The following is a 23,040-nucleotide window of genomic DNA, read 5'->3' on the forward strand; positions in this document are numbered from 1 at the left end:
AGAAAGAAAGAAAATGTCCCAAGACCTATATTTCTTTTTTTTTTTTTGAGATGGAGTCTTGCTCTGTCGTCCAGGCTGGAGTGCAGTGACTCCATCTCGGCTCACTGCAAGCTCCGCCTCCCAGGTTCATGCCATTCTCCTGCCTCAGCCTCCCGAGTAGCTGGGACTACAGGCACCCACCACCATGCCCGGCTAATTTTTTGTCTTTTTGGTAGAGCCGGGGTCTCACTGTGTTAGCCAGGATGGTCTCAATCTCCTGACCTCATGATCCACTGGCCTCAGCCTCCCAAAGTGCTGGGATTACAGGTGTGAGCCACCACACCCAGCCCCTCAATATCTATATTTCTAAGCTCCAAATTCAATGAATACAGATGCCTCAAATCATAAAGACTTAGAGAAAAGGCAGACTCATGTTTAAGAAAATTCTCCTTCCTAAGCAAATTAATGCAGGCACAGAAAACCAAATACCAAGTTTTCACTTATTAGTGGGACCTAAACATTGAGCACCCACAGACATAAACATGTGAACAACAGATACTGTGCACTACAGGGGCAGGAGGGTTTACGGGTTGAAAAACTACCTATTGGGTACTATGCTCACTACTTGAGTGCAATATGCCCATATAACAAACCTGCACATGTATCCTCTGAATCTAACATGAAAGCTGAAAAAAGAAAAAAAGAAAGTCCTCCTCACATGAATGACATCCTGATGTCTGATGGTGTAACAGCTTCAGATCCCAGAAACCTGACACTCAAGACCTTCTGCCAGGTGTCAGACATAGCAAGTTCCAAGGGGAAGGGCCCTTGACTACATCACCTGGTGCCATCCCCTGGCTTCCACAGGTGGGAAATCAGAGGTCCACAAGCCTAAGTTCACCCAAGAAGTTGAAGTTCATCTGGCCCAGGCTTCTTGGGCCCAAATCCAGTGCTCTTTGCAGCATGTGTGTGCCTCCCATTTTAGCCAAGGCCACTGCCAAGTTCTGCAGCAGGAAATTAACTTTGGGCCCACAGATTCCATCCTTCTGAAGGGAGCATTTCTTTGCTGCCCCAAATACAGAGATCTGTTACCTACCAAACATGAGGGATAAATACCCTCTTGCAGAGAAACAGGTACAGAAGCACCTCAACCTATAGAAGAGGAGCAGCGACTTCATCTCAACAGGGAAAAATGGAAACCTTTTGCTTCTTGAACAAAAGGAACCCAAGCAAGAAGGATGGGCTTCTAACGGGCCACAACACAACTGCTTGCAGATGTTCCCTATGCTCTACGCTGGAAGAGGTTCCCATACACAAACAAAGCATTGATCCCTGGTCTCCAGAAATGCCCTTATCGAACTCTCCAAAGGGGAAAAGCAGCAGAATGGAAACAGAAACTTGAAGTGTCCTTTGCAGCTTTTTTTTTTTTTTTTTTTTTTTTTAGAGACTGGGTCTCGCTCTTTCACCCACCCAGGCTGGAGTGCAGTGACGTGATCGCCACTCACTGCAGCTGCAACTTCCCAGGCTCAAGCTGTCTCCCCACCTCAGACTCCCAAGTAGCTGGGACTACAGGCAGGTGCCACCATACTCCACTGATTTTTTACTTTTTTTGTAGAGACCAGGTCTCACTATGTTGCCCAGGCTAGTCTACAACTCCTGGGCTCAAGCAATCCTCTCCTCTCAGCCTCCCGAGGTGCTGGAATTATAGGCGTGAGCCACCACGCCTGGCCTTTTGCTGCTTTTAGTTACTAAGTGGTAATAATATAAAAGAGAAAAGAGAGGTGTTTTAAACTTAGATTGTTTTTAGTTTGTTAGAACACTGGTGTTTGCAACTTATTGTAAGCCACCATGCTCACTCACCCCATCATCACTGTTACATGGAGGATAAGATGAGGTCTGCTACTCATTGTAACATGTAACACCTGACTCCATATATATTTTATTTTTTGTTTGTTTGTTTTTCAGATGGAATCTCACTCTGTTGCCTAGGCTGGAGTGCAGTGGCGTGATCTCTGCTCACTGCAACTTCCGCCTCCTGGGTTCAAGTGATTCTCATGCCTCAGCCTCCTGAATAGCTGGGACTACAGGCGCCCACCGCTATGCCTGGCTAATTTTTGTATTTTTAGTAGAGATGGGGTTTCGCCACGTTGCCCAGGCTGGTCTCAAACTCCTAAGTTCAAGTGATCCAACCGCTTCAGCCACCCAAAGTGCTGGGATTACAGGCATGGCCACCATGCCCAGCTCCCCTATATATTTTCTGCTAATCAAGATCTCTTACCCTGCAGTCAAGGCTAGTGCTCAGTGGGTACTTGGCTGTCCAGCATCACAGCAAGTGCATTCAGGTTCCTCTATGTCAGACCAGACATTACATTATTTGAGTGCCATCCTACCTACTATTGCTGAAGGCTAAAACTCTAAAAAGGCGAGGGTGATTGTTTTGGGGGAAAAGACAAATTCTTGTTTGTTTCTGAAACAGAGTAGAAGAGTTGAGGAACTGTAGGTCCTTGAACAAAAGGGCCAAGCAAGAAAGGAGGCCAGCATACCCAATCCCTGGGATGAAGAGGGAAGACGCAAACTGGGAAACAGGCAGAGAGCCCAGCGGAGAAGTGGACGCAGGCGGGGAGCTGGCTTCTTGCTGAGGCCGACCTTTCTGGCTGGGATACGGCACGGCCTGGCCCCCTGACCAACCATGCCTGCAGCTCCAACTTGGCAGAACCCTCAGGGATGTGAGGAGAAGGTAGCTGATGACAACCAAAATGTGTGTTGTGTGTCAGCAACACACTGCCATGTATACTTCCTGCCTGGGGGATGGAGAAATCCCTCTACCAGCTTTCAATGGACTTATTTAATTCATTGAACAAATATTTATGAAGTGTCTACAATAGGCCAATATTATTTCTTTCATTTAGTCTGACCACAAGGAGATGTTCTTTAAAGAATCTATAGTTTATGTGAGCTGGATTTAATATTGATTCTTTTCATTTCAGTTGGCCCATCTTGCTTCCCAGCCTCTCACCTGTCTCCCTCCTCATGCTCCTACCTCCAATCCTGCTGATGCTTCATTGCTTCTTCTCCACATCTACTTCCCCAGGCAAAGACCACTCGCCCCAGCCCAGAATTCACTAGTCTTCTCCCATGCCTGACCCCATTTCCACACATCCAAATACTTCAGGCCTCATCGTTCTTCTCCCTGTGGGAATTCAGCTCCACAGTGGTGGCCTTGCCTAACTTGGTCCTTCTCCTGGATTTCACAGCAGCCTGGTACTGCCCACAGCCACGCCATTTCACGGAGCCTCATATTCACACCCTGACAGCCTCCCAGCTTCTGCAAGCCCTAAATGCAATCTCTCTGCCTGTCTTTGCCTACTCTCTTGCTTTCCCCAAACCTGCTTTCTCACAGGGAACACGGATCCCTAAGCCTTGCCCACTTCTCCCAAACCACTGTCCTCTTGCGAGTGACACGAGCGTAAGCTGCCAGTACACTGAGCCCATTCTCCCTTTCTTCTGGGGCACAAAGCTAGAGCAAGTCTCCCAGTTCTCATTGCAGTTAGGCATTACCATGTGGCTGGATTTCAGGCAACCGTGTGAGTAGGAAGAATGTGGGCTACCCCTAGGCCCTGCCTGGAAAGCATCCACACACTCTCCTCCAGGCACATTCCTCAAGACAACTAGCTGGGTTGTAAAATTTACAATCTTAGAGGGGAAACAAAATGTCCATTTTAAAAAATGATGGACAAAATAGATCATAAACTGCTGGGGTTTGTTGTGTGTTGATACGGTTAGGCTTTGCATTCCCACCCAAATCTCATGTTGAATTGTAATTCCTATAATCCCCATAATCCTCACATATCAAGGGAGAGACCAAGTGGAGGTAACTGAATCACGGGGGCGGGTTCCCCCATGCTGTTCTCTTGATGGTGAGTGAGTTGTCCTGAGATCTGATAGTTTTATAAGGGGCTCTTCCCTCTTTGCTCGGCAATTCTCCTTCCTGACACCTTCTGAAGAAGGTGCATTGCTTCCCCTGCACCTTCCACCATGGTTGTAAGTTTCCTGAGGCCTCCCCAGCCATGCTGAACTGTGAGTCAATTAAACCCCTTTCCTTTACAAATTACCCAGTCTTGGGTATTTCCTTATAGCAATGTGAGAACACAATACATGTGTCTTAAGCTGTGCTGTACAAACAGCACCATAAGTGGCTGAGAGGCAAGTGGCCAAGCCTGTCTAGGACAAGGTGTTGCAGAGAGTGTGTTGCAGAGAGGCAGGGGTAGCATGGACAGGCCAAGACAGGCAGTGACCCACACATCCTGGTCTCAGAGTAGGGGAGAGTCTGGCGACTCTGGATATGAGGGCAAAGAGTAAATCTGAAACCCTCAGGTAAACCATGGTGAGAAAATAAAGGCAAGAGGCCAGGCACAGTGGCTCACTGTCTGTAATTCCAGCACAATGGGAAGCCGAGGCGAGAGGATCACTTGAGCCCAGGAGTTTAAGACCAGCCTGGGTAACACAGTGAGACCTGTTCTCTACCAAACAAGCAAACAAACAAAAAATCAAAACTTTGCCTGGGTGTTGTGGGATAGGCCTATAGTCCCAGCTACTCGGGAGGCCAGGGTGGGAGGATCACTTGAGTCTGAGAGATTGAGGCTGCAGTGAGTTATGATCACACCACTACACTGCAGCCTGGGCAACAGAATAAGACCCTGTCTCCGAAAATAAACTAAATGATTAAAAATGAAAAAAAAAGTAAACAAAGGCAAGAGAACCAGGGCTGATGTGGCACAGAGCCAACTAAGAGAGAACCAGCAAGAGCACCATTCAGGGGGTGGTGGGGAAGGACACTGGTAGACTCACGCATGATACCTGTGGGAGGAGACAGAGTCAGAAGGCATGGAATTAGGTTACAAGGGATGTGAAATGCAGGGATAAGGAGTGCCCACGCCCACTTCAAGTAAAATAAGGGTAAGTCTTCATGGGATCTAGAGCAGGAGAATTCCCATGGAACGTGCCATGGGATTGATCCTCATAGGTTGGCCCTCACTGGCTGTCTACTGGGCAGCAACCCTCAGTGTACACACACATCAAATGCTCATTACATCTTTGATGATGTCCTGGGATATATGGTTAAGAAGGCACGCAGCAACACTTACTCTGTCTTGCTAAGGAGTAGGGGTTGATCAAAACCATTTATGGCCAGGCATGGTGGCTCACGCCTGTAATCCCAGCACTTGGGAGGCAGAGGCAGGCAGATCACTTGAGCCCAGGAGTTTGAGACCAGCCTGGGCAACATGGTGAAACCCCAGCTCTACTGAAAATACAAAAGTTAGCCAGGTGTGGTGGCACATGCCTGTAATCCTAGCTACTCAGGAAGCTGGGTGGGAGAATCACCTGGGACTGGGAGGCTGAGGCTGGAGTGAGCCATGATTCTACCACTGCACTCCAGCCTGGATGATGAGAGTGAGACCCTGCCATAAATAAATAAATAACCGTTCCCGAACTCTCCAACCTGGCTCTCTAAAATACATGCCTGGGGAGAGGTCACCCCCAAAGAAGATGGGAAGCTGCATTCCAGGGCAGGGATCATAGGAATTTCTTCAGCTAAGAATGAGGCTTCCGATGAGCAGAGAGGCAGCCCAGTGGACTAGACAGGGAACCCAAATGTGGGCTGGGGTGATAACAAGCTCCTAGGGACACCTTCATTTACTGTCAGCATCAGGAAGTCTGACTTGTGGAAGTACTAGCACAAGGAAGGAAGCTACTTAAAGTAAAAATGGACCTGGCTTCTGGATTTTCTAGCCACATGTCACTAGAAAATACTCATGGATGACAGTGGCAGCCATTCAGGAGGCTCAGCTAATCAGCCCCGTCCACAAGTCCTCTTATGCACCGATCTCATTTTACATTCCCAGTTATGCTGAAGGGTGGGAACTGTCACCTTCATTTTATATATCAAGAAATTAAATCATGGCAAAGCTGATTGAAACTTTGTTTTTTCTAACTCCATGTCTTTTTAACAGTACTCTTATATCAAATACAAATTCCTGCCAGATTCTTGACTGGATACTGGGTATCCAAGATGAATAAGGCAGTTCAGTTTCTCAAGGAGGTGATGATTTAGTTGGTAACAGGCATGAAAACAAATCAAAACAAAAAGAGGTTACAAGTGCTAAAGAAGCACAGAGTACACGGAGACAAAAAGGTAGTCATGGCCTGCACCTAGCGGACACACAATAAATAGCCATCCAGTGAAATCCTTTGAGCAACTACTATGTGTTAAGCACCATTCAGGAATACAGTAATGAAGAAAACAGATAGAACCCCTGCCCCAGCTGGGCATGGTGGATCACGCCTATAATCCCAGCACTTTGGGAGGCCGAGGTGAGTGGTTCATGAACGAGGTCAGGAGTTCAAGACCAGCCTGGCCAAGATGGTGAACCCCATCTCTACTAAAAATACAAAAACTAGCTGGGCGTGGTAGCACGTGCCTGTAATCCCAGCTACTCAGGAGGCTGAGGCAGAGAATTGCTTAAACCCAGGAGGCGGAGGTGGCAGTGAGCCGAGATCACACCACTGCACTCCAGCCTGAGCTACAGAGTGAGACTCCATCTCAAAAGAAAAGAAAAAAAGAACCCCTGCCCCTAACACTCCAGTGGAGGGAGCTTACATTCTCATATCAAATGGATACACAAATGAATACACAGATGGATGGATAGATGGATGGATGGATAAATGAATGGATAGACAGATGGAGACGATCAGGTACGCAGGTCATTATGGAGTAGATGAGGTTGAACCGATTCTTTTTTTTTTTTTTTTTTCTTTTTTGAGACAGGGTCTTGCTTTGTCGCCCAGGCTGGAGTGCCATGGCACAATCTCGGCTCACTACAGGTCCTCCTCCTGGGCTCAAGTGATCCTCCCACCTCAGTCCCCCAAGTAGCTGGGACTACAGGCATGCACCAGCACAGCCAGCTAATTTTTTGTGTTTTTTGTAGAGATGGGGTTTCGTCATATTGCCCAGGCTGGTCTTGAACTTCTAAGCTCAAGCAATCCATTCACCTTGGCTTCCCAAAGTGCTGGGATTATAGGTGTGAGCCACTGCATGCTGGGCCTGAATTTCCTTTCCTTCCCCTTCCCCTTCCCCTTCCCCTTTCCCCTTTCCCCTTTCCTTCCCTTTCCTTTCCTTTCCTTTCCATTCATTTCATTTCATTTCCATTCCATTTTGAGACAGAGTCTCACCCTGTTGCCCAGGCTGGAGTGCAATGGCCCAATCTCAGGTTACTACAACCTCTACCCCCAGGTTCAAGCGATTCTCCTGCCTCAGCCTACCGAGTAGCTGAGATTACAGGCTCATGCCACCACACCTGGCTAATTTTTTGTATCTTTAGTAGAGATGAGGTTTCAACATATTGGCCAGGCTGGTCTCGAACTCCTGACCTTGTGATCCGCCCCTCTCAGCCTCCCAAAGTACTAGGATTACAGGCGTGAGACACCATGCCTGGCCGAATTGATTCTTAAAAACAGTAAAACAAGGTTATCAGTCAAGGAAAGGAGGGGCCGGGCATGGTGGCTCACATCTGTAATCCAAGCAATTTGTGAGGCCAAGGCAAGAGACTCATTTGAGGCCAGGTGTTTCAGACAAGACTGAGAAACATAGAGAGATCCCATCTCTAAAAGATGTTTTTTAAATTAGCCGAGCACAGTGGCGCACACCTGTAGTCCCAGCTACCTGGTAGCTGAGGTGGGAGGATTGCTTGAGCCCAGAAGATGGAAGCTGTAGTGAGCTACGATTGCATCACTGTATTCCAGCCTGGGTGACAGAGCAAGACCCTGTCTCAAAAAAATAAAAAATAAAGAAGGAAAGAGGAAGAAAAAGCCAGCAAGGCTTTCTGGGGAGAGGAGCAACACGGGGAAGATCAGGCAGGGTTCTCAAGCTGAGTTCTCTGGGGATCTGCAGGTGGTTCCCTCTGGCTAAATTTCGGGTCAGACAAGAGATGATGGCAGGAGGAAGGCAACAGACCACAGAGCAGGTCTCTATTGACCTGCCCTGCAGGTCATAGAGAACAAAAGGAAGATTTTAAAGAAGGGTGATAACAAAGACGGTACAATTAATCACAAATATGATTAAAGGTTTATATGTTGGAAGGATTCCTCTCTCAAAGTAAACTGAGAACTCCCAAAGTTATAAAATGACATTTTAGAGAGTTCATATAGCAAGCAAGAGGCCATATAGTCTGGAGGGAAAAGCTTGGGCTCAGAAGTCAGATTAAAACCCTAGCTTTGGCACACTTGTATGACGTTGAGTGAGTCACTCTACTGCTCTGAGCCTCATATTTTCATCAATAAAACAAATGTATTACACCCACCTGACAGAGCTGTTGTGAGAATCAGAGATATTATATGATGTACAAAAGATATGACATCTAGTAAGGTCCCCACATGATCATTTTTAGCCATCATAGATTAAAGGAATCCCCAGACCTCTGAGGCAGCCATGATGGAGACTAACCCAGCCTCCCGAGAGCCATCTCTTGGTCCTCCTGACAGGGATCACACACTGAGTTGCAGACTGAGCCAGTCCAAAACAGCAAGTCCTGGGTTCTTTTACAAATAACCTTAATGGGGCACTTTTACATAGAGGGTTTGTGACCCAGAAATTTCCTTCAAGACACAAAATTCAGAAATCAATCATTTTCCGATTAGTCCACCAAGTTACATTTCCTTCCCTCCCTCCTTCCTCCCTCCCTCTCTCTTTCTTTCTTTCTTTCCTGATTTATTTAGTAGAGATAGAGTCTCTATGTTGTCCAGGCTGGACTCAAACTCCTGAGCTCAAGCCTCAAGCAATCCTCCTGCGTTGGCCTCCCACAATGCTGGCGTGAGCCACAGTACCCAGCCCACATTGCTTTATGGTATCAATAGCCTAACATTGTCCCAAACCTATATCTCTTTCTAAAAGGCTTAAAGAAATGGCAGCCATTATTTTTAAATAAAATCATTCCATAAAGGCTAATTCCTAATATTTATTCTCAAGTAAGGACACTAAGATGAGTGGCCTCCACCAACATGCCACCCATCTAGATATGTTTTGAATTATTATGCAACAAACTCGATTCACAAGCTCAGGTCTTCTAGTGTTCTTATACCAAAGATCAGAAAACTACAAATGAATCCTAATTGGTTTCCAAATAAAAGGGAAGGAAAGTCTTGTTTCCCTAAAACAGGATTAGCATTCCACACTATCAAGAAACCCAGTTTATCTTATTGTCTCATAAACTTGGATTTGTCCTCACTCTGGCCTGACGGGGAAGAGGCAGCTTACAGAATCTGCACAGGATTTTTAGGTACAGTGAACTGGTGTGTTGTGGTGTTGCCCCCTCCTCACCCTCACCCTCGCAACATTCCTTCCCTTCTTTCTCCCCTCCCCCACTTACATACCTCTTTGGAGCACCAGGCACATTTTGGGTGGATTAGCAGACATTCTTCACATGAAGTAGCACTTCCACTAGTGCATATGTTGAGACCTTTAAAGCAAGATAAAGATGCACTAATTAGTTCCTGGCTATAAATTTCACGGATCAGGCCTTTGAATAAGTTGGGAGAATTACTTCCTTCTTTTAACAGGAGGCCTCTCTGAGTCTAAAAGTGCAGGTCCCATTGCTAATTGCAGGTTAAGGCTCATTTGCTGAGGCTGAACATTGAGTTTCTGAAGCATTCACCAAACATGCATGCTTGTGTTAGCAACTTCCATTTCTTCTGCTAGACCCACTTGGATTCTCATTTTCCCCATAACTCAGCAAATCCTCTCTTTCTGAGAGAGAACAAGAAAGGCCCCTTTACACTTAGTCTATCCAAAATGACAAAAATAGTACAAAAAAAAAAAAAAAAGGAAAGAAAAAACAATACATTGGTTTTATTGGATTTTTTTTACAAAAAGAAAATTCTAAATCAAATACTCTCACATCAAAATTTACAGTATACTGAAAGAAACCATGTATCCCAGGAACACAAAGTTGAATTAAGATAGAGGAAATCCATTGATTCAACATATCTATTAATAGGTCAAATTAAAAACAAAACAAAACAAAAAAAAAAACCAAGGCTGGGCATGGTGACTCATGCCTATGATAATCTCAACATTTTGGAGGTGAAGGCGGGAGGACTGCTTCGGCCTAGGAGGCTGAAACCAGTCTAGGCAAAGTAGGATCCCTGTCTCTAAGAAAAACAAAATTTCACCAGGTGTAACAGCACACACTTTGAGCCATGATCGTACCACTGCACTCCAGCCTGGGCAACAGAGGGAGACCCAGTCTCAAAAGCCAAAAAAAGAAAAAAGAAAAGAAAGAAAGAAAGAAAGAGAAACTGAAGAAGACCTCCAAAATGGAAAGATATCCTGTGCTCATGGTTTGGAAGAATAAATATTGTTAAAATGTCCATGCTATCCAGTCTAAAAATTTAATTCACTTTTTATCAAAATCCCAATGTCATTTTTCACAAAAATAGAAAAAAAAATCCTAAAATTTTTATCAAACCACAAAAGTTTGTATGAAACCCAAATAGTCAAAACAACCTTAAACAAGAAGAACAAAGGTGGAGGCATTATATTGCCTGATTTCAAAATACACTACAAAGCAACTGTCATTAAAACAGCATGGTACTGGCATAAAAACAGACATATAGACCAATGGAACAGAATAAAGTGCCCAGAAATAAATCCAGGCATTTACAGTGAACTGATCTTCAACAAAGTTGTCAAGAACACACAATGGGGAAAGGCTAGTCTCTTCAATAAATGGTTTTGGGACAACAAGATATCCATATAGAGAAGAATGAAACTGAACCTTTATCTCACACTATATTTAAAAAACCAACTCAATATGGTTTAAAACCTTAAATGTAACACCTGAAATGTAAAAGAAAACATATGAAAAAAGTTCTCTGACATCACACTAGGCAATGACTTTTGGAATATTATCCCAGAGGCACAGGCAACAAAAATGAAAATAGGCAAATGGAATTGTATCAAACTAAAAAGCTTCTGCACAGCAAAGGAAACAATCAACAGAGTAGGGAAACAACCTACCATATGCGACAGAATATTTGCAAACCATACATCTGATAAATGGTTAACACCCAAATACATAAAGAATTCAAACAACTCAATATTAAGAAAACAGATAACCCAATTAGAAAAATAAGCAATGGGCCAGGCACCGTGGCTCACTCCTGTAAGTCCAGGCATTGTGGCTCACACTGCGGCTCACTTTAGGAGGCTGAGGTGGGCAGATCACCTGAGGTCAGGGATTCTAGACCAGCCTGGACAACATGGTGAAACCCTGTCTCTACTACAAATACAAAAGTTAGCTGGGTGTGGTGGTGCACCCCTGTAATCCCAGCTACTCGAGAGGCTGAGGCACGAGAATCACTTGAATCCACGAGGCAGAGGCTGCAGTGAGCCAAGACAGCGCCACTGCACTCCACCCTGGGTGACAGAGTAAGACTCTGTCTCAAAAAAAAAAAAAAAAAAATAGCCAGTGCTAGCAAGAATGTTGATAAAAGGGAACCAGGGGAACTCTGTACACTGTTGGTGGGAATGTAAATTAGTACAGCCATTATGGAAAACGACATGGAGGTTCCTTAAACCAGAACTACTACATGTTCCAGCAATTCCACTGCTGAGTATATAACCAAAGAAAATGAAATCAGTACGTCAAAGACATACCTGCACTCTCATATTCCTTGGAGCACTATTCATAACAGCCAAGATACGGAATCAATAGACAGATGAATAAAGAAAATGTGATATTTCTAAAAAGTGGTATATACATACAATGAAATCTATTCAGCCTTAAAAAATTGAGAAAATCCTGTCACTTGTGACAACATGGATGAACCTGGAGGATACTATTAAGCCAGGCACAGAAAGACATACTGCATTATGTCACTTATACGTGGAATGGAAAAAAAAAGAACTCAGAAAAACAGAGAGTAAAATGGCGGTTGCCATGGCTGGTGGGGTGGAGGTGGAATGGAGAAAGAGGAGATGGTTAAAAGGTACAAAGTTTCATTCAGAGAAAATGAATAAGTTCTGGAGATCTATTGTGCAGAATGGTGACTAGTTATTAACAATGTATTGTGTACTTGAGAACTGCTAAGAGAGTAGATCTTAAATACTCTCACCACACACACACAAAGATAACTATGGGAGGTGATGAATATGTGAATTAGCTGGATTGTAGTAATCACTACAAATGTATACATATAATAAAACATCAAATCACATACTGTAAATATATACAATTTTTATTTGTCAACTATACCTCCATAAAGCTGGAAAAAGAAAAGAAACATTTAAAAAGTAAAAGAGAAGAAATGCCAAAATAGGGGTTAAAAAAAAACCAATATCTTGCAACTGGAACATTTCCCTAATTTGCTAATTTTAACTCCCTGCTTCTTCTTTATCACCAGCAGTAAAAACTCACAGAAATCACGAATGGCAAAATTGCTGACTGGGAGAGAGGTGGGTGCAGGAGGTGGTGGTAGTGGGGAAGGAAGCTTTATCATGTCACCCCAGGGACTTTAGAAGGAAGAAATACCAATCGGCATAAGGATGGTAGCTGGGACAAGACAGGAGGGAGAAACAGGCAGAACCTGAGAGGCTAGGAAGAAAGGAACAGAGAGGCTTTGAGAGCCCACAGTGGGTGAGAACAAAGGTTTCCACCAGCCCTAACCCTGAACCCTAGGCCTCCTCATCCTTATCTACCTCACCCAGGGAGGCCTGCCGCAGGAGGCTCTGGTGCTGCTGGGACCCATCTACCATGCCTGACCTCACTTCAGCAGGAAAAGCTATCCCAGGCCCAAATGAGGACCAAGAAGGTCTGAGAACACAACCTACTGGGAAGTTGGACCTGCCTGTGTATATACTGACAAACTCCTTCTAATTTTAAATGAATTCACTCACTCAGTGAGTTTTCTTTTCTTTTCTTTTTTAGATTTCTTGTTTGCTTTTTGTTTGTCTGTTTGAGACAGGGTCTGGCTCTGTTGCCCAGGCTGGAGTGTAGTGGTGTGATCATAACTCACTGTAGTCTCAAACTCCTGGCCTCAGGTGATCCTCCCACCTCAGTCACCCAAGTAGCTGGGACTACAGATACACACCACCACACCTGGTTGGTCTCAAACTCCTGGGCTCAAATGATCCTCCTGCCTGGGCCTCCCAAAGTGCTAGGATTACAGGCATGAGCTACCACACCCGGCTCACTTAGTGATTTTCAAATAGGCACTTAAGCCTTTAAAAACAAAAGTGTGTGCAGGAAGAGTTGCAAAATGCTACTCCCATTTTTTGGTCAAATCCCCGTACCTGTCAGCAACCACTATCTGCAGGGGAAAAGAAACAAATCTAGAATAAAAGTAACTTTGCTTCTCCTTTCGTCAACCTTATCAAATACAAGCTCAGGCTCTTGAGGTATATCCTTTTCTTTGATATATAAAATCATTTCCATAAAATCATGAAATTATAGTACCTTGGGGCTAGGATTGTTTTAAGATGAGCTAGTCAAGTTGTCTCTTTTTATAGATGAAAATGTAAGATAACAAGAGTATGTGACTTGAAACAAGGAGCCCTATCTACAAAAAAGAGGTCAGACGGGGCCCTCGCCAGCAAGTGCCCACATGGGATGCCTGCCTGAGGGTCCCTCTGCCATCTTGGACGTAGGGCTAGTGTGGCCTGCTGAGCTCTAGGGTCCTCTGGAGATCCGTAACAGCCCCTTCATCAGAAAGGAATTTGAGGTCAAAGGCTTCACTTAGGACTCTGATCAAAGCCACATACTTTTTTTTTTTTTTTTTTTTTTTTAAAGATAGAGTCTTGCTTTGTTGCCCAAGCTGCAGGGTCATGATCTTGGCTCACCGCAACCTCTGCCTCCCGAGTAGCTGAAATTATAGGCATATGCCACCACACCTGGCTAATTTTTTTTATGTTTAGTAGAGATAGGGTTTCAGCATGTTGGCCAGGCTGGTCTTCTGACTTCGACTCCTGACTTCAAGTGATCTGCCCACTTCAGCCTCCCAAAGTGCTGGAATTACATACGTGAGCCTGAGCCTCCGCACCCAGCTTCAAAGCCACATACATTTACAAACAACACTTTATAATTACCAGAGCCTCATCACTGAGCTCTGGGAACTTGGGCTGGAGGTCCAGGGCTCAGTACAATAAGAGCTCCTCAATTCTGACCCACATCAGACTGAGCTCTAGTCTTCTGGTCCAGCAGCCTGAAAGCCCTTACTGAATATTGGACACAATACCAAAGAAACTCAAAGGATGTGATAGTCACCTGGTATGAAAACATCATGAACAACTGTAAAACAATTTATCATATGGCAATACTAACTGTTTCTGTTATTATTAAATATTCACATAGAAAAGTAAAGTCATTTGTACTCAAAATGATTGCCCTAAAATTCGGTTGATGTTGGGACAAATTCAAATTCAAGAAACTCTGCACTCGACACACCCTAAATGCTGAGCACTGGACTGAGGGGATGCTAGAGATGCACAGGTGAATGACCTACCAGCCCTTGATGTCCAGGAACTCACAGGGTGCCGGGTACCAGGTACCACACAGGCACTCCAGGATCCTAAACCACAGGCTGTGTGCTGATAAGTGTAGTGTCAGACTCACTCCCTTTAGCATCTCTCCTCTCTCCACCTATTAATATCTCAGAGAGTTTGGACTTTGCTGGATGAGTCACTTGGCACCAATAAGCACTTTGAAAAGGAAGGAAGCAATGAATAAAAAACTAAACACTCAGAGTTCACAAATGTCAGTGTTAGGTCTAGGTCATGGAAACAGGAACTAGCAGCCCAGACGATAGCCACATCTCATCTTCATTGCCGTTTGCATAGTGACTATTCCCAGCTCAGTGGCAACTCCCTGTATCTCTTTTGCTTCACATCTCTGAAGCCTAGTGTTTATTGCAAACCGTAATCTAAAAATATGTTCTTCCAAAACCCACTGACTCACCCCTGTGTTTCATCAATCATCCAAGGAGCCACTACATCCGGTTGATCATTCCTTTCAAGATGCAAGAAATGTTTATCCTAAGCCAACCCTTCCTGTCTGCAACCTCTAGCCCCAACAGCCCAGGCCAGGCCCTCTGGTCTAAATTCCTGCCATAGCCTCCCAGCTGGCCTCCTTCCATTCAGCCTCTCTCCACTTCTGTACACCCCATGAGTCCAAGGTCAGACAACTACTACTAAAACTTACATCTGCAGTTGGAATTTCCTGATCCAAAATATTCCGTGGGATAACAGAAGTGAATACAGAAGCTGAAATGGCCTTTCTGCCTTAAAGTTGGCAATGCCCTGGAATGCTTCTCCCCACACCCTGAACCAGGCCCTCACATTTGTCACACAATGGACAAAACAGGCCCAGTATAGACTCTAGCAACTAAATAGCCATATGTCTAAATGTTACCATGAAATGCAAATATGCCCTAGGAAGGTTCTATCCCAGCAGTTCTCCTTCTAGACTGCCTTTATGAACATCAGACATCTGCACAACACTCAACAATACCAGCCTTACAGATCGGACTTCTATTTTTAAAGCACCAATTCATATAATGGAGTGCTATACAGCTATAAAGAAAGAATGAGCATGCTCTCTGTATTGACAGGAAGCTTACCCCAATACATTGCTAAGTTAAAAATAAAAAGCAAGATATATACTGTGTTTTGTGCTGCCTCTGAATAAAAATGAAAGAGGGATATTTGTAACACACACATAGAAACCCTCAGGATACATAAGAAAGCTTAGTAGCTTTATAATAGGAATTATATAGGCATAATCTGTTTAGGAAAGGGGGTCACAGAAATATCCCGCACTGATGGGCAACAAGAAAGACAGGCTTCTCACTTGATGAGCTATATTTTTAAAAATTATAGGACTATATTACCTATCAAAAGGTTTTTTTTTTTTTTTAAAGGCAATTGATTACCTCTATGTTCTTCTTCCAAAACCACACCTAACTCTGTCTAATCATGGGGAAAACATCAGCCAAATCCCAAGAGGAGGATTATCTACAAAATATCTGACCAGTACTTCTTAAAACTGTCAAGGTCATAAAAACCAAGGAAAAGACTGAGAAACTGTTACAGCCATAGGAACCCAAGGTGACATGACAACTCAATGTATTGTGGTCTCTTGGATGGGATTCTAGAACAGAAAAAGGACTTAGGTAAACACTAAAGAAATTTAAACTGAGGGACTTTAGTTAATAATAACATATCAATATGATTCATTAATTATAATAAAGGTACCATACTAACGTAAGATGCTAATAATAGGCAAAACTGGGTGTGAGGTAGATGGGAACTCTTTGCACTACCTTCTCAATTTTTCTGGATTTCTCAATTCTTAGAAGGCTTTTTTAAGGGCCGGGCACACTGGCTTACTTCTGTAATCCCAACACTTTGCAAGGACCAGGTGGGAGGAGCAATTGAGCCCAGGAGTTCAAGCTGCAGTGGGCCATGATCACGTCAATGCACTCCAGCCTGGGTGACAGAGCGAGATTCTGTCTTTTAAAAAATAAATTAATGAATGAATAAAAGAGACACCTGGCACAGTGGCTCATGCCTGTAATCCCAACACTTTGGAGGCTGAGGCAAGCAGATCACCTGAGGTCAGGAGTTCAAGACTAGCCTGGCCTACATAGTGAAACCCCATCTTTACTAAAAATACAAAAAAATTAGCCAGGCGTGGTGGCACATGCCTGTAATCCCAGCTACTTGGAAGGCTGACGCAGGAGGATTGCTTGAATGTTGGAGGCCGAGGTTGCAGTGAACTGAGATCACACCACTGTACTCTAGCCTGGGAGACAGAGAGAGACTCTGTCTCAATTTTTTAAAAAAATCTTTACATATGTACTTTTTCTTTTCTTTTTCCCTTTCTTTTTTATTTTATTTTGAGATGGAGTCTCACTCTGTTGCCTAGGCTGGAGTACAGTGATGTGATCTTGATTCACTGCAGCCTCTGCCTCCCAGCTACTCAGGAGGCTGATGCAGGAGAATCGCTTGAACCTGGGAGGCAGAGGTTGCAGTGACCGGAGATTACACCACTGCACTCCAGCCTGGGAGACAGAGTGAGACGCCATTTAAAAAAAAAAAAAAAAAAAAATCCTGACACATTCCAACAGAATCTCTTTCTCCCAGGATGTTTCTTCCTAGCAAGCCACATGCATAGTCCCTGACTTCAAAGCTAGCTGTAGAAGGCAACAGGGAGTTGAGGACGGGATACATCACCCTCTTCACTTCCCAATTACCAAGACTCGGGTTCATCCATTATTCAATCAACAAATACGTGCCTGGTGCTGTTCTAGGCATGGAGGATACAGAGGTAAATAAACCCAACAAGACTCCCTTATTCACAGAGCTCACATCCTGGCTGGGGGAGAATTCTACTTAGGGAAATAGTGAGTAAGATATGTAGTTACATTAGATGGTGATGAGTGCTAAGGACAAAAATTAAAGAAGGAAAGCAGATAAAAAGAACGCGGGGCCGGGCACGGTGGCTCAAGCCTGTAATCCCAGCACTTTGGGAGGCTGAGACGGGTGGATCACGAGGTCAGGAGATCGAGATCATCCTGGCTAACACAGTGAAACCCCGTTTCTACTAAAAAATACAAAAAACTAGCCGGGCGAGGTGGCGGGTGCCTGTAGTCCCAGCTACTCGGGAGGCTGAGGCAGGAGAATGCCATGAACCTGGGAGGCGGAGCTTGCAGTGAGCTGAGATCCGGCCACTGCACTCCAGCCCGGGCGACAGAGTGAGACTCCATCTCAAAAAATAAAAATAAAAAAAAAAAAGAACGCGGGATATAGGGAGAAGGTTGCAGCTTTAGCTGGGAGCGGCCAGGGAAAACTTGGCTGAGCAAGAGACGCTAAGAAAAGGGTTGCAGGGTGGAGGAAGCCGGTCATACAGATATCTTGCAGGAGAGTATTCCAGGCAGGGAGAAGGGCTGCCATGGGAGCATGACTGGCACGCTGGAGGGACAGTGGGAGGCCCATGCTGCTAGAGCAAAGGACTTGAAGGGAAAGTGGTGAAGGGAAGTCAGTGGAGAGTTCGTGGAGCCTGGCAGGACTCTGGGAAATCATTTGAAGATTTTAAGCAGAGAGACATGATCTGACTTGAGTTGGATCTCAGGATCACTCTGAGTAAGGGTTGAGAATAACTAAAGGGAACAAGTTGCAGAAGTAGGTCCCAGCTCTGCAAGAGACAACCAGCTCTGAAAATGTCTGGCTGGAGTTGGGGAGGGAATCCTATGAAGAGAGGGCAGGGTACCCTGCAGTACCTTCAAAGCATCAGCCTTAGGGGATGAGTCAAGCCTGTCTTGAAGCAAACTTTTCACCATGAGGCCCGGGAAGCAAACCCTGCACCCAACGGAAGCAAGAAGCTTCAGAAACAAATGGGCGCCTCTAAATAAAGCATTCCTTTACATTTACAGAGGCCATTAATCCCATTCGAACCGGAAAGAAGGAAAACAAACCACGGCAGTCAGTTCTCCAAGGCCCTCGGCTCCAGCCAACTGGAAATACCTGTGAAAAGAGACCCTATCCCATTAACCCAGCTGCACACTGCCATGTGAAAGGGGCCCTATTATTTAAGGAGTGTGTAATTGTCCCACATTACTGATATCGTTAAAGCATCTCAGAATATTTCCATGGCCAGGCTGAAGAAGAAAAAGTAGTTACCAGGGCACGCAGGCACAAAAGGCCTTTTGCCAAACTACTTAGATATTTTAATTCCCCGTTGCCTCAGTAGCTAAACAAGCATGGAGAACAAGCAGGCGGGGAATACTAATTAGAGCTAATTAGACCCTGCCCTCTTCTGCCTCAATCCCCTTTATAAAAAGCTCCCCCAACTCAAGGATGATGGAGTTAAAATGTAAATCCATAGGATAAACAGCAGTTTACAGACCAAACCCACTGTTCATATTTCATTGTCCTGTCAGCTCTAAACCTGTGTCTGGTTACCTACAGAGAGCTGCAGATGCAGCCAAATTCCAGCAACCCCATCACAGACCACAGGAAATGTGGTAAGGGGTGGGGGGTAGAGGAAGGGTGCTGCCAACATGAGTCCACTAAATAAAACAAAGGGCTGTCTTAGGATGTCCAGAGCATTCACTAGAAGAACATTTGATTGCTTTTTTAAAAAGAAATGAATGTGATAGCGCACATAATTCCAGTGGTGTTGCAGGATCCTCTTTATAAGATGGTGCTCCTCTCTCTCTCTCAGCAAAGGCAGCGTGGAAAAGCCTCACCTCAGTGAGACCCCTGGTTTTGGGGGAAGACCACGTCCTAGGATTCTGTCTGAAGCTCTCGGCCATAAGATAATAAAGACCAGCCCTTGGTGGGGACGGGAGGGGGTTGTCAGTCGGCCAGGGACTTGTTCAAAATGAGCCCCTGAAACCTAAGGTTTCCTGCTGGAAATCCGAACCGAGATGAAAGAGAGGTTAGAGCAGCAGAGAGCCACTCAACCACTGGTCCAGAAACACCCAGGCAGGCATGGCCCTGAGGGTCATCTCTTTCTTTTCTCTGAATAACTAAGTTTTTTTCTTTCAAATAATAATGTTCCTAGTAGCAATACAGAAACACACCCTGAATAAAGTACCTGTAGTGCTTCAAGAAAAAAAAGAAGGGAAGGGAAGAAAAAAAAAGAGAGAGAGAATGTTGAAGTTAATTCAGCAACACTGAGAAACTAGGAGAAATCACACAGATGTGAGTTAACCTCTGCTAACCCTAAGAAGCTTCAGAGCCCTGAGAGGTAGGCAGCAAGTTCTGGAGGCCAGTGCTATGGCTTGCTCCACCATCACCACCACCATCACCAAAACCTGTAGTCAAAGAGATGGGCAGAGGCCAGGTGTGGTGGCTCACACCTGTAATCCTAGCATTTTGGGAGGCCGAGGCGGGTGGATCACCTGAGGTTGGGAGTTGGAGACCAGCCTGAACAACATGGTGAAACCCCGTCTTTACTAAAAATACAAAATCAGCCAGGTGTGGTGGTGCATGCCTGTAAGCCCAGCTACTCAGGAAGCTTGGGCAGGACAATCGTTTGAACCTGGGAGGCAGAGATTGCAGTGAGCTGAAATCATGCCACTGCACACCAGCCTGGGCAACAAGAGCGAGACTCTTCCTCAAAAAAAAAAAGATGGGCAATGGGAAAACGGGACCCTAAAAGAGTTGCAAATGAACCACCATGCTCAGTGCTTTTCTCTTCCCTAAGCTGAGTCAGGTAGGACAGAGGGCACTGGACCAAAAGCCATGGTCCCTGCTCCACCACTCCTGACCCAAGTAGAGGGGAAGGGCAAGTCACTTCCTTCCTGAGCCCATATGAGAAAATGGACATCACCATGAAGATGTACATGAACTTTGAAAAAGAGAAAGCACGATGCAAGTGGAAAATAATGTATTTTTAGAAATTATTTGCAGCCAGGCATGGTGGCTCATGCCTGTAATTCAAGCACTTGGGGAGGCCGATGCGGTTAGATCACCTGAAGTCAGAAGTTCAAGACCAGCCCAGCCAATATGGTGAAACCCCGTCTCTACTAAAAATACAAAAATTAGCCTGGTATGGTGGTGGCACCTGTAATCCTTGCTACTTGAGAGGCTAAGCCAGGAGAATCGCTTGAACCTGGGAGGTTGCAGTGAGCACAGACAGCACTACTGCACTCCAGCCTGGACTACAAGACTGAAACTCTGACTCAAAAAAAAAAAAAAAATTATTTGCAACTGGAAATTATTATTATAATTCTGTCTGTCAGAATTACAGAATGTCAAGCTGGAGAGGAACTTAGAAACCATCTCCTTTGGCAGTTTCCAAACTTTTGGATTTCAAAGAAAACTAAGATTTAAAAACAAAAGAAACAAACAGAAAAAGAGAAGGGGAGCTTAACATAGGGTTGCCAGATTTTCTTATTTTGCCAAAATTAAAAACTACTAACATTATTAAAAGTATTAAAAGAAAATGTTCCCACCAAAAAAGAAAAAGTGCCTAATTTCAAACTAAAGGAAAGTCCTTGTGGAGCAGGGGAGCGTTCACAACAATACATTCCTGTGTGATGTGGGCTACATCTTCCTTCTGCTCGCTTTCCCGAGGGACCCATGAAACTATCCGTGATGGGCACTGGCTGCCGGATGGGTGTCTGGAATCCACTCATCTACTCTCCAAGCTCTGGAGTGATTATTTTCCCATTTAAAACAAAAAACAAAAACCTTGCTACAGTATTAAGTTTGAATTAGGGTCTGAACGAAGTTGTTGTTTGCTCAGACCCCTCCTCCGCTCTTAAACCTAAACTTCCACTGCCTTCATGTAAATGAGACACCGTGGGGGAACAGTCCTCCCCTCGGGCAGCCAGGCAACCACTTGGCTCACAAGAGCAATCAAGTATCTCCGGCTCCAAAGTGAATAGAGCACTATTATTTCCTAAAGGAAGGGAGAAAGTCCGCATCCCAAACAAGTGCATCCTTCCTCGAGGGCCTCCGAACTGGCACGTCCAGTCATCTCCCAACCCTGAAAACTTAAGAGCAGGTAACCGCGGGATCCTCGCACCGCCGCCAGCCCATGGCAGCGTCGGGGTAAGGCAATCTCCACAGCCCCTGTCCTCTACTCCAGAATCGGTCACAGTTAGGGGAGTGTGAGGCTCCGAGCGTGTGCAAATCGCGAGATAAAGTAGGGCAGAAGGAATCTAATAGGGAAGTCCCAGGTGGGGCTGTGGTTTGGGACGCGGGTGCCCCCTCGGGTTTGCGGTGGCCTAGGCGAGGCGGAAGCAGGCGGGGTGGGGTGGGGAAGTGGGTCTGCATCTTCAAATGAAGGCGGCTAGCCTAGGCGCAGAGAACTCCGGGATTCGCTGTGGGCCCCGTGCACCCGCAGTCCCACGAGGCGAGCCCTCAGGAGTGGAGGTGGCCCTGGGCTTTGGCTGGGGTTTCGAGACTCCCTTGCTTCCCCGGGAACAGGACACCGGCGGCATGCCCCCCAGCAGCCCGCCCGCTCCCGGCCGGCCACAAGGACCGCTTTGTGCCCGCCAACGGAGAGCCCGGGCCCCAAGGCAGGGCCGGCGGCGGTCCTCCCCGTGCCCTAGGAGCGGGGCTGGCGGGCTAGGTCAGCAGGCCGGCCAGGCTGTTTACACAGGAAGGGAAGCTCCTCCTCAGCCCGGGAGCGGACAGGAGATTCACGACGGCCCCTCGGGGCTGTCCCCCGGCGACGGGTCCATCCACCAGGGAGTGCCCTGAAGGCGCCCTCTGCCCTCAGGCACTGCCTGCGGCTGTGTGCGCGACAAAGTTTCTCTGAGCGCCGTGGGCGGCGCGGCTTACCTGCAAGCCCGGGCAGGAGGGCGCAGAGCCCCAGGAGGCAGGCGTACAGCGGCGCCGGGGCCCGCGGCATGGTGGGGCGCCTCCCTCAGCGGCGGCGCGGTCGCTGCACTCCGCGGGGGCCGGTGGCCGGGGCCGGGGCGGGGGCCGGAGCGCGGGGGCCGAGGGCCGGGGGCCGCCGCCACATGCCCAGTGCGCAGCTACGGCTCACGGCGCCCGCGCTGGCCCGCGCCCCGCCGCCACCATCTGTTCCGCAGCGCTCACGGCCGAGTCCCGGGACGGCGGCTGCCCTGGCTGGCGGGCCAGGACGCCTAGGGTGTCGCCGCTCGGGACGGCCCCGGCGGGCGGCTCCGGGCAGGGCAGGGGCTGGCTCCGCTCCGGGGCCACGACTTGGGCTCCCAGACGCGCCCCGCGCTGAGGCTCCCCCGCGCGCCGGCACACTCTGCCCCTCGCCTCCGCCCCTTCCCTTCCTCCCTCCGTCCCGCCAGGCTCCACTTTCCTCCTCTCCTTTCTCCTCCCCTTCTCTCCCCTGCCAGGCCCCCGCCCAGCCGCCACACGGTCAGCTTACTGCGAGGCGGGGCGGGGCGGGGCGAGCTCCGGGCCGGGTCGGCTCCGCCCTGTGCGGGGACCGGCCCGGGACGCGGAGGCCCTACGGGCCCAGGTAGAAGTCGCTTACGACTCACTTGGGGCATGGGGGGCTCGAAACCACTGAGTAGAGC

At 46.6% G+C, this 23,040-nt stretch overlaps 1 protein-coding gene across 2 annotated transcripts in view; it reads right to left on the reverse strand.

Annotated features, from left to right (window-relative positions):
• Nucleotides 1-22,815, reverse strand: part of ITGB5 (integrin subunit beta 5) — a 122,408-nt gene extending 99,593 nt beyond the window's left edge. Inside the window, exons 1-2 of one of the 2 annotated variants that reach the window (XM_023215082.3) lie at nt 22,325-22,815; nt 9,406-9,491 (exon numbers count right to left, since the gene is read on the reverse strand). In XM_023215082.3, the coding sequence (XP_023070850.1) occupies nt 9,406-9,491; nt 22,325-22,394 (156 nt within the window). In that variant the 5' untranslated portion in view covers nt 22,395-22,815. The remainder of the gene's footprint in view (nt 1-9,405; nt 9,492-22,324) is intronic. The other variant, XM_023215076.3, reaches the window with a different exon arrangement.
• Between the last annotated feature and the right edge of the window lie 225 nt (nt 22,816-23,040).

This window comes from Piliocolobus tephrosceles, chromosome 2 (genome assembly GCF_002776525.5).
Source record: "Piliocolobus tephrosceles isolate RC106 chromosome 2, ASM277652v3, whole genome shotgun sequence".
Taxonomy (NCBI): domain Eukaryota; kingdom Metazoa; phylum Chordata; class Mammalia; order Primates; family Cercopithecidae; genus Piliocolobus; species Piliocolobus tephrosceles.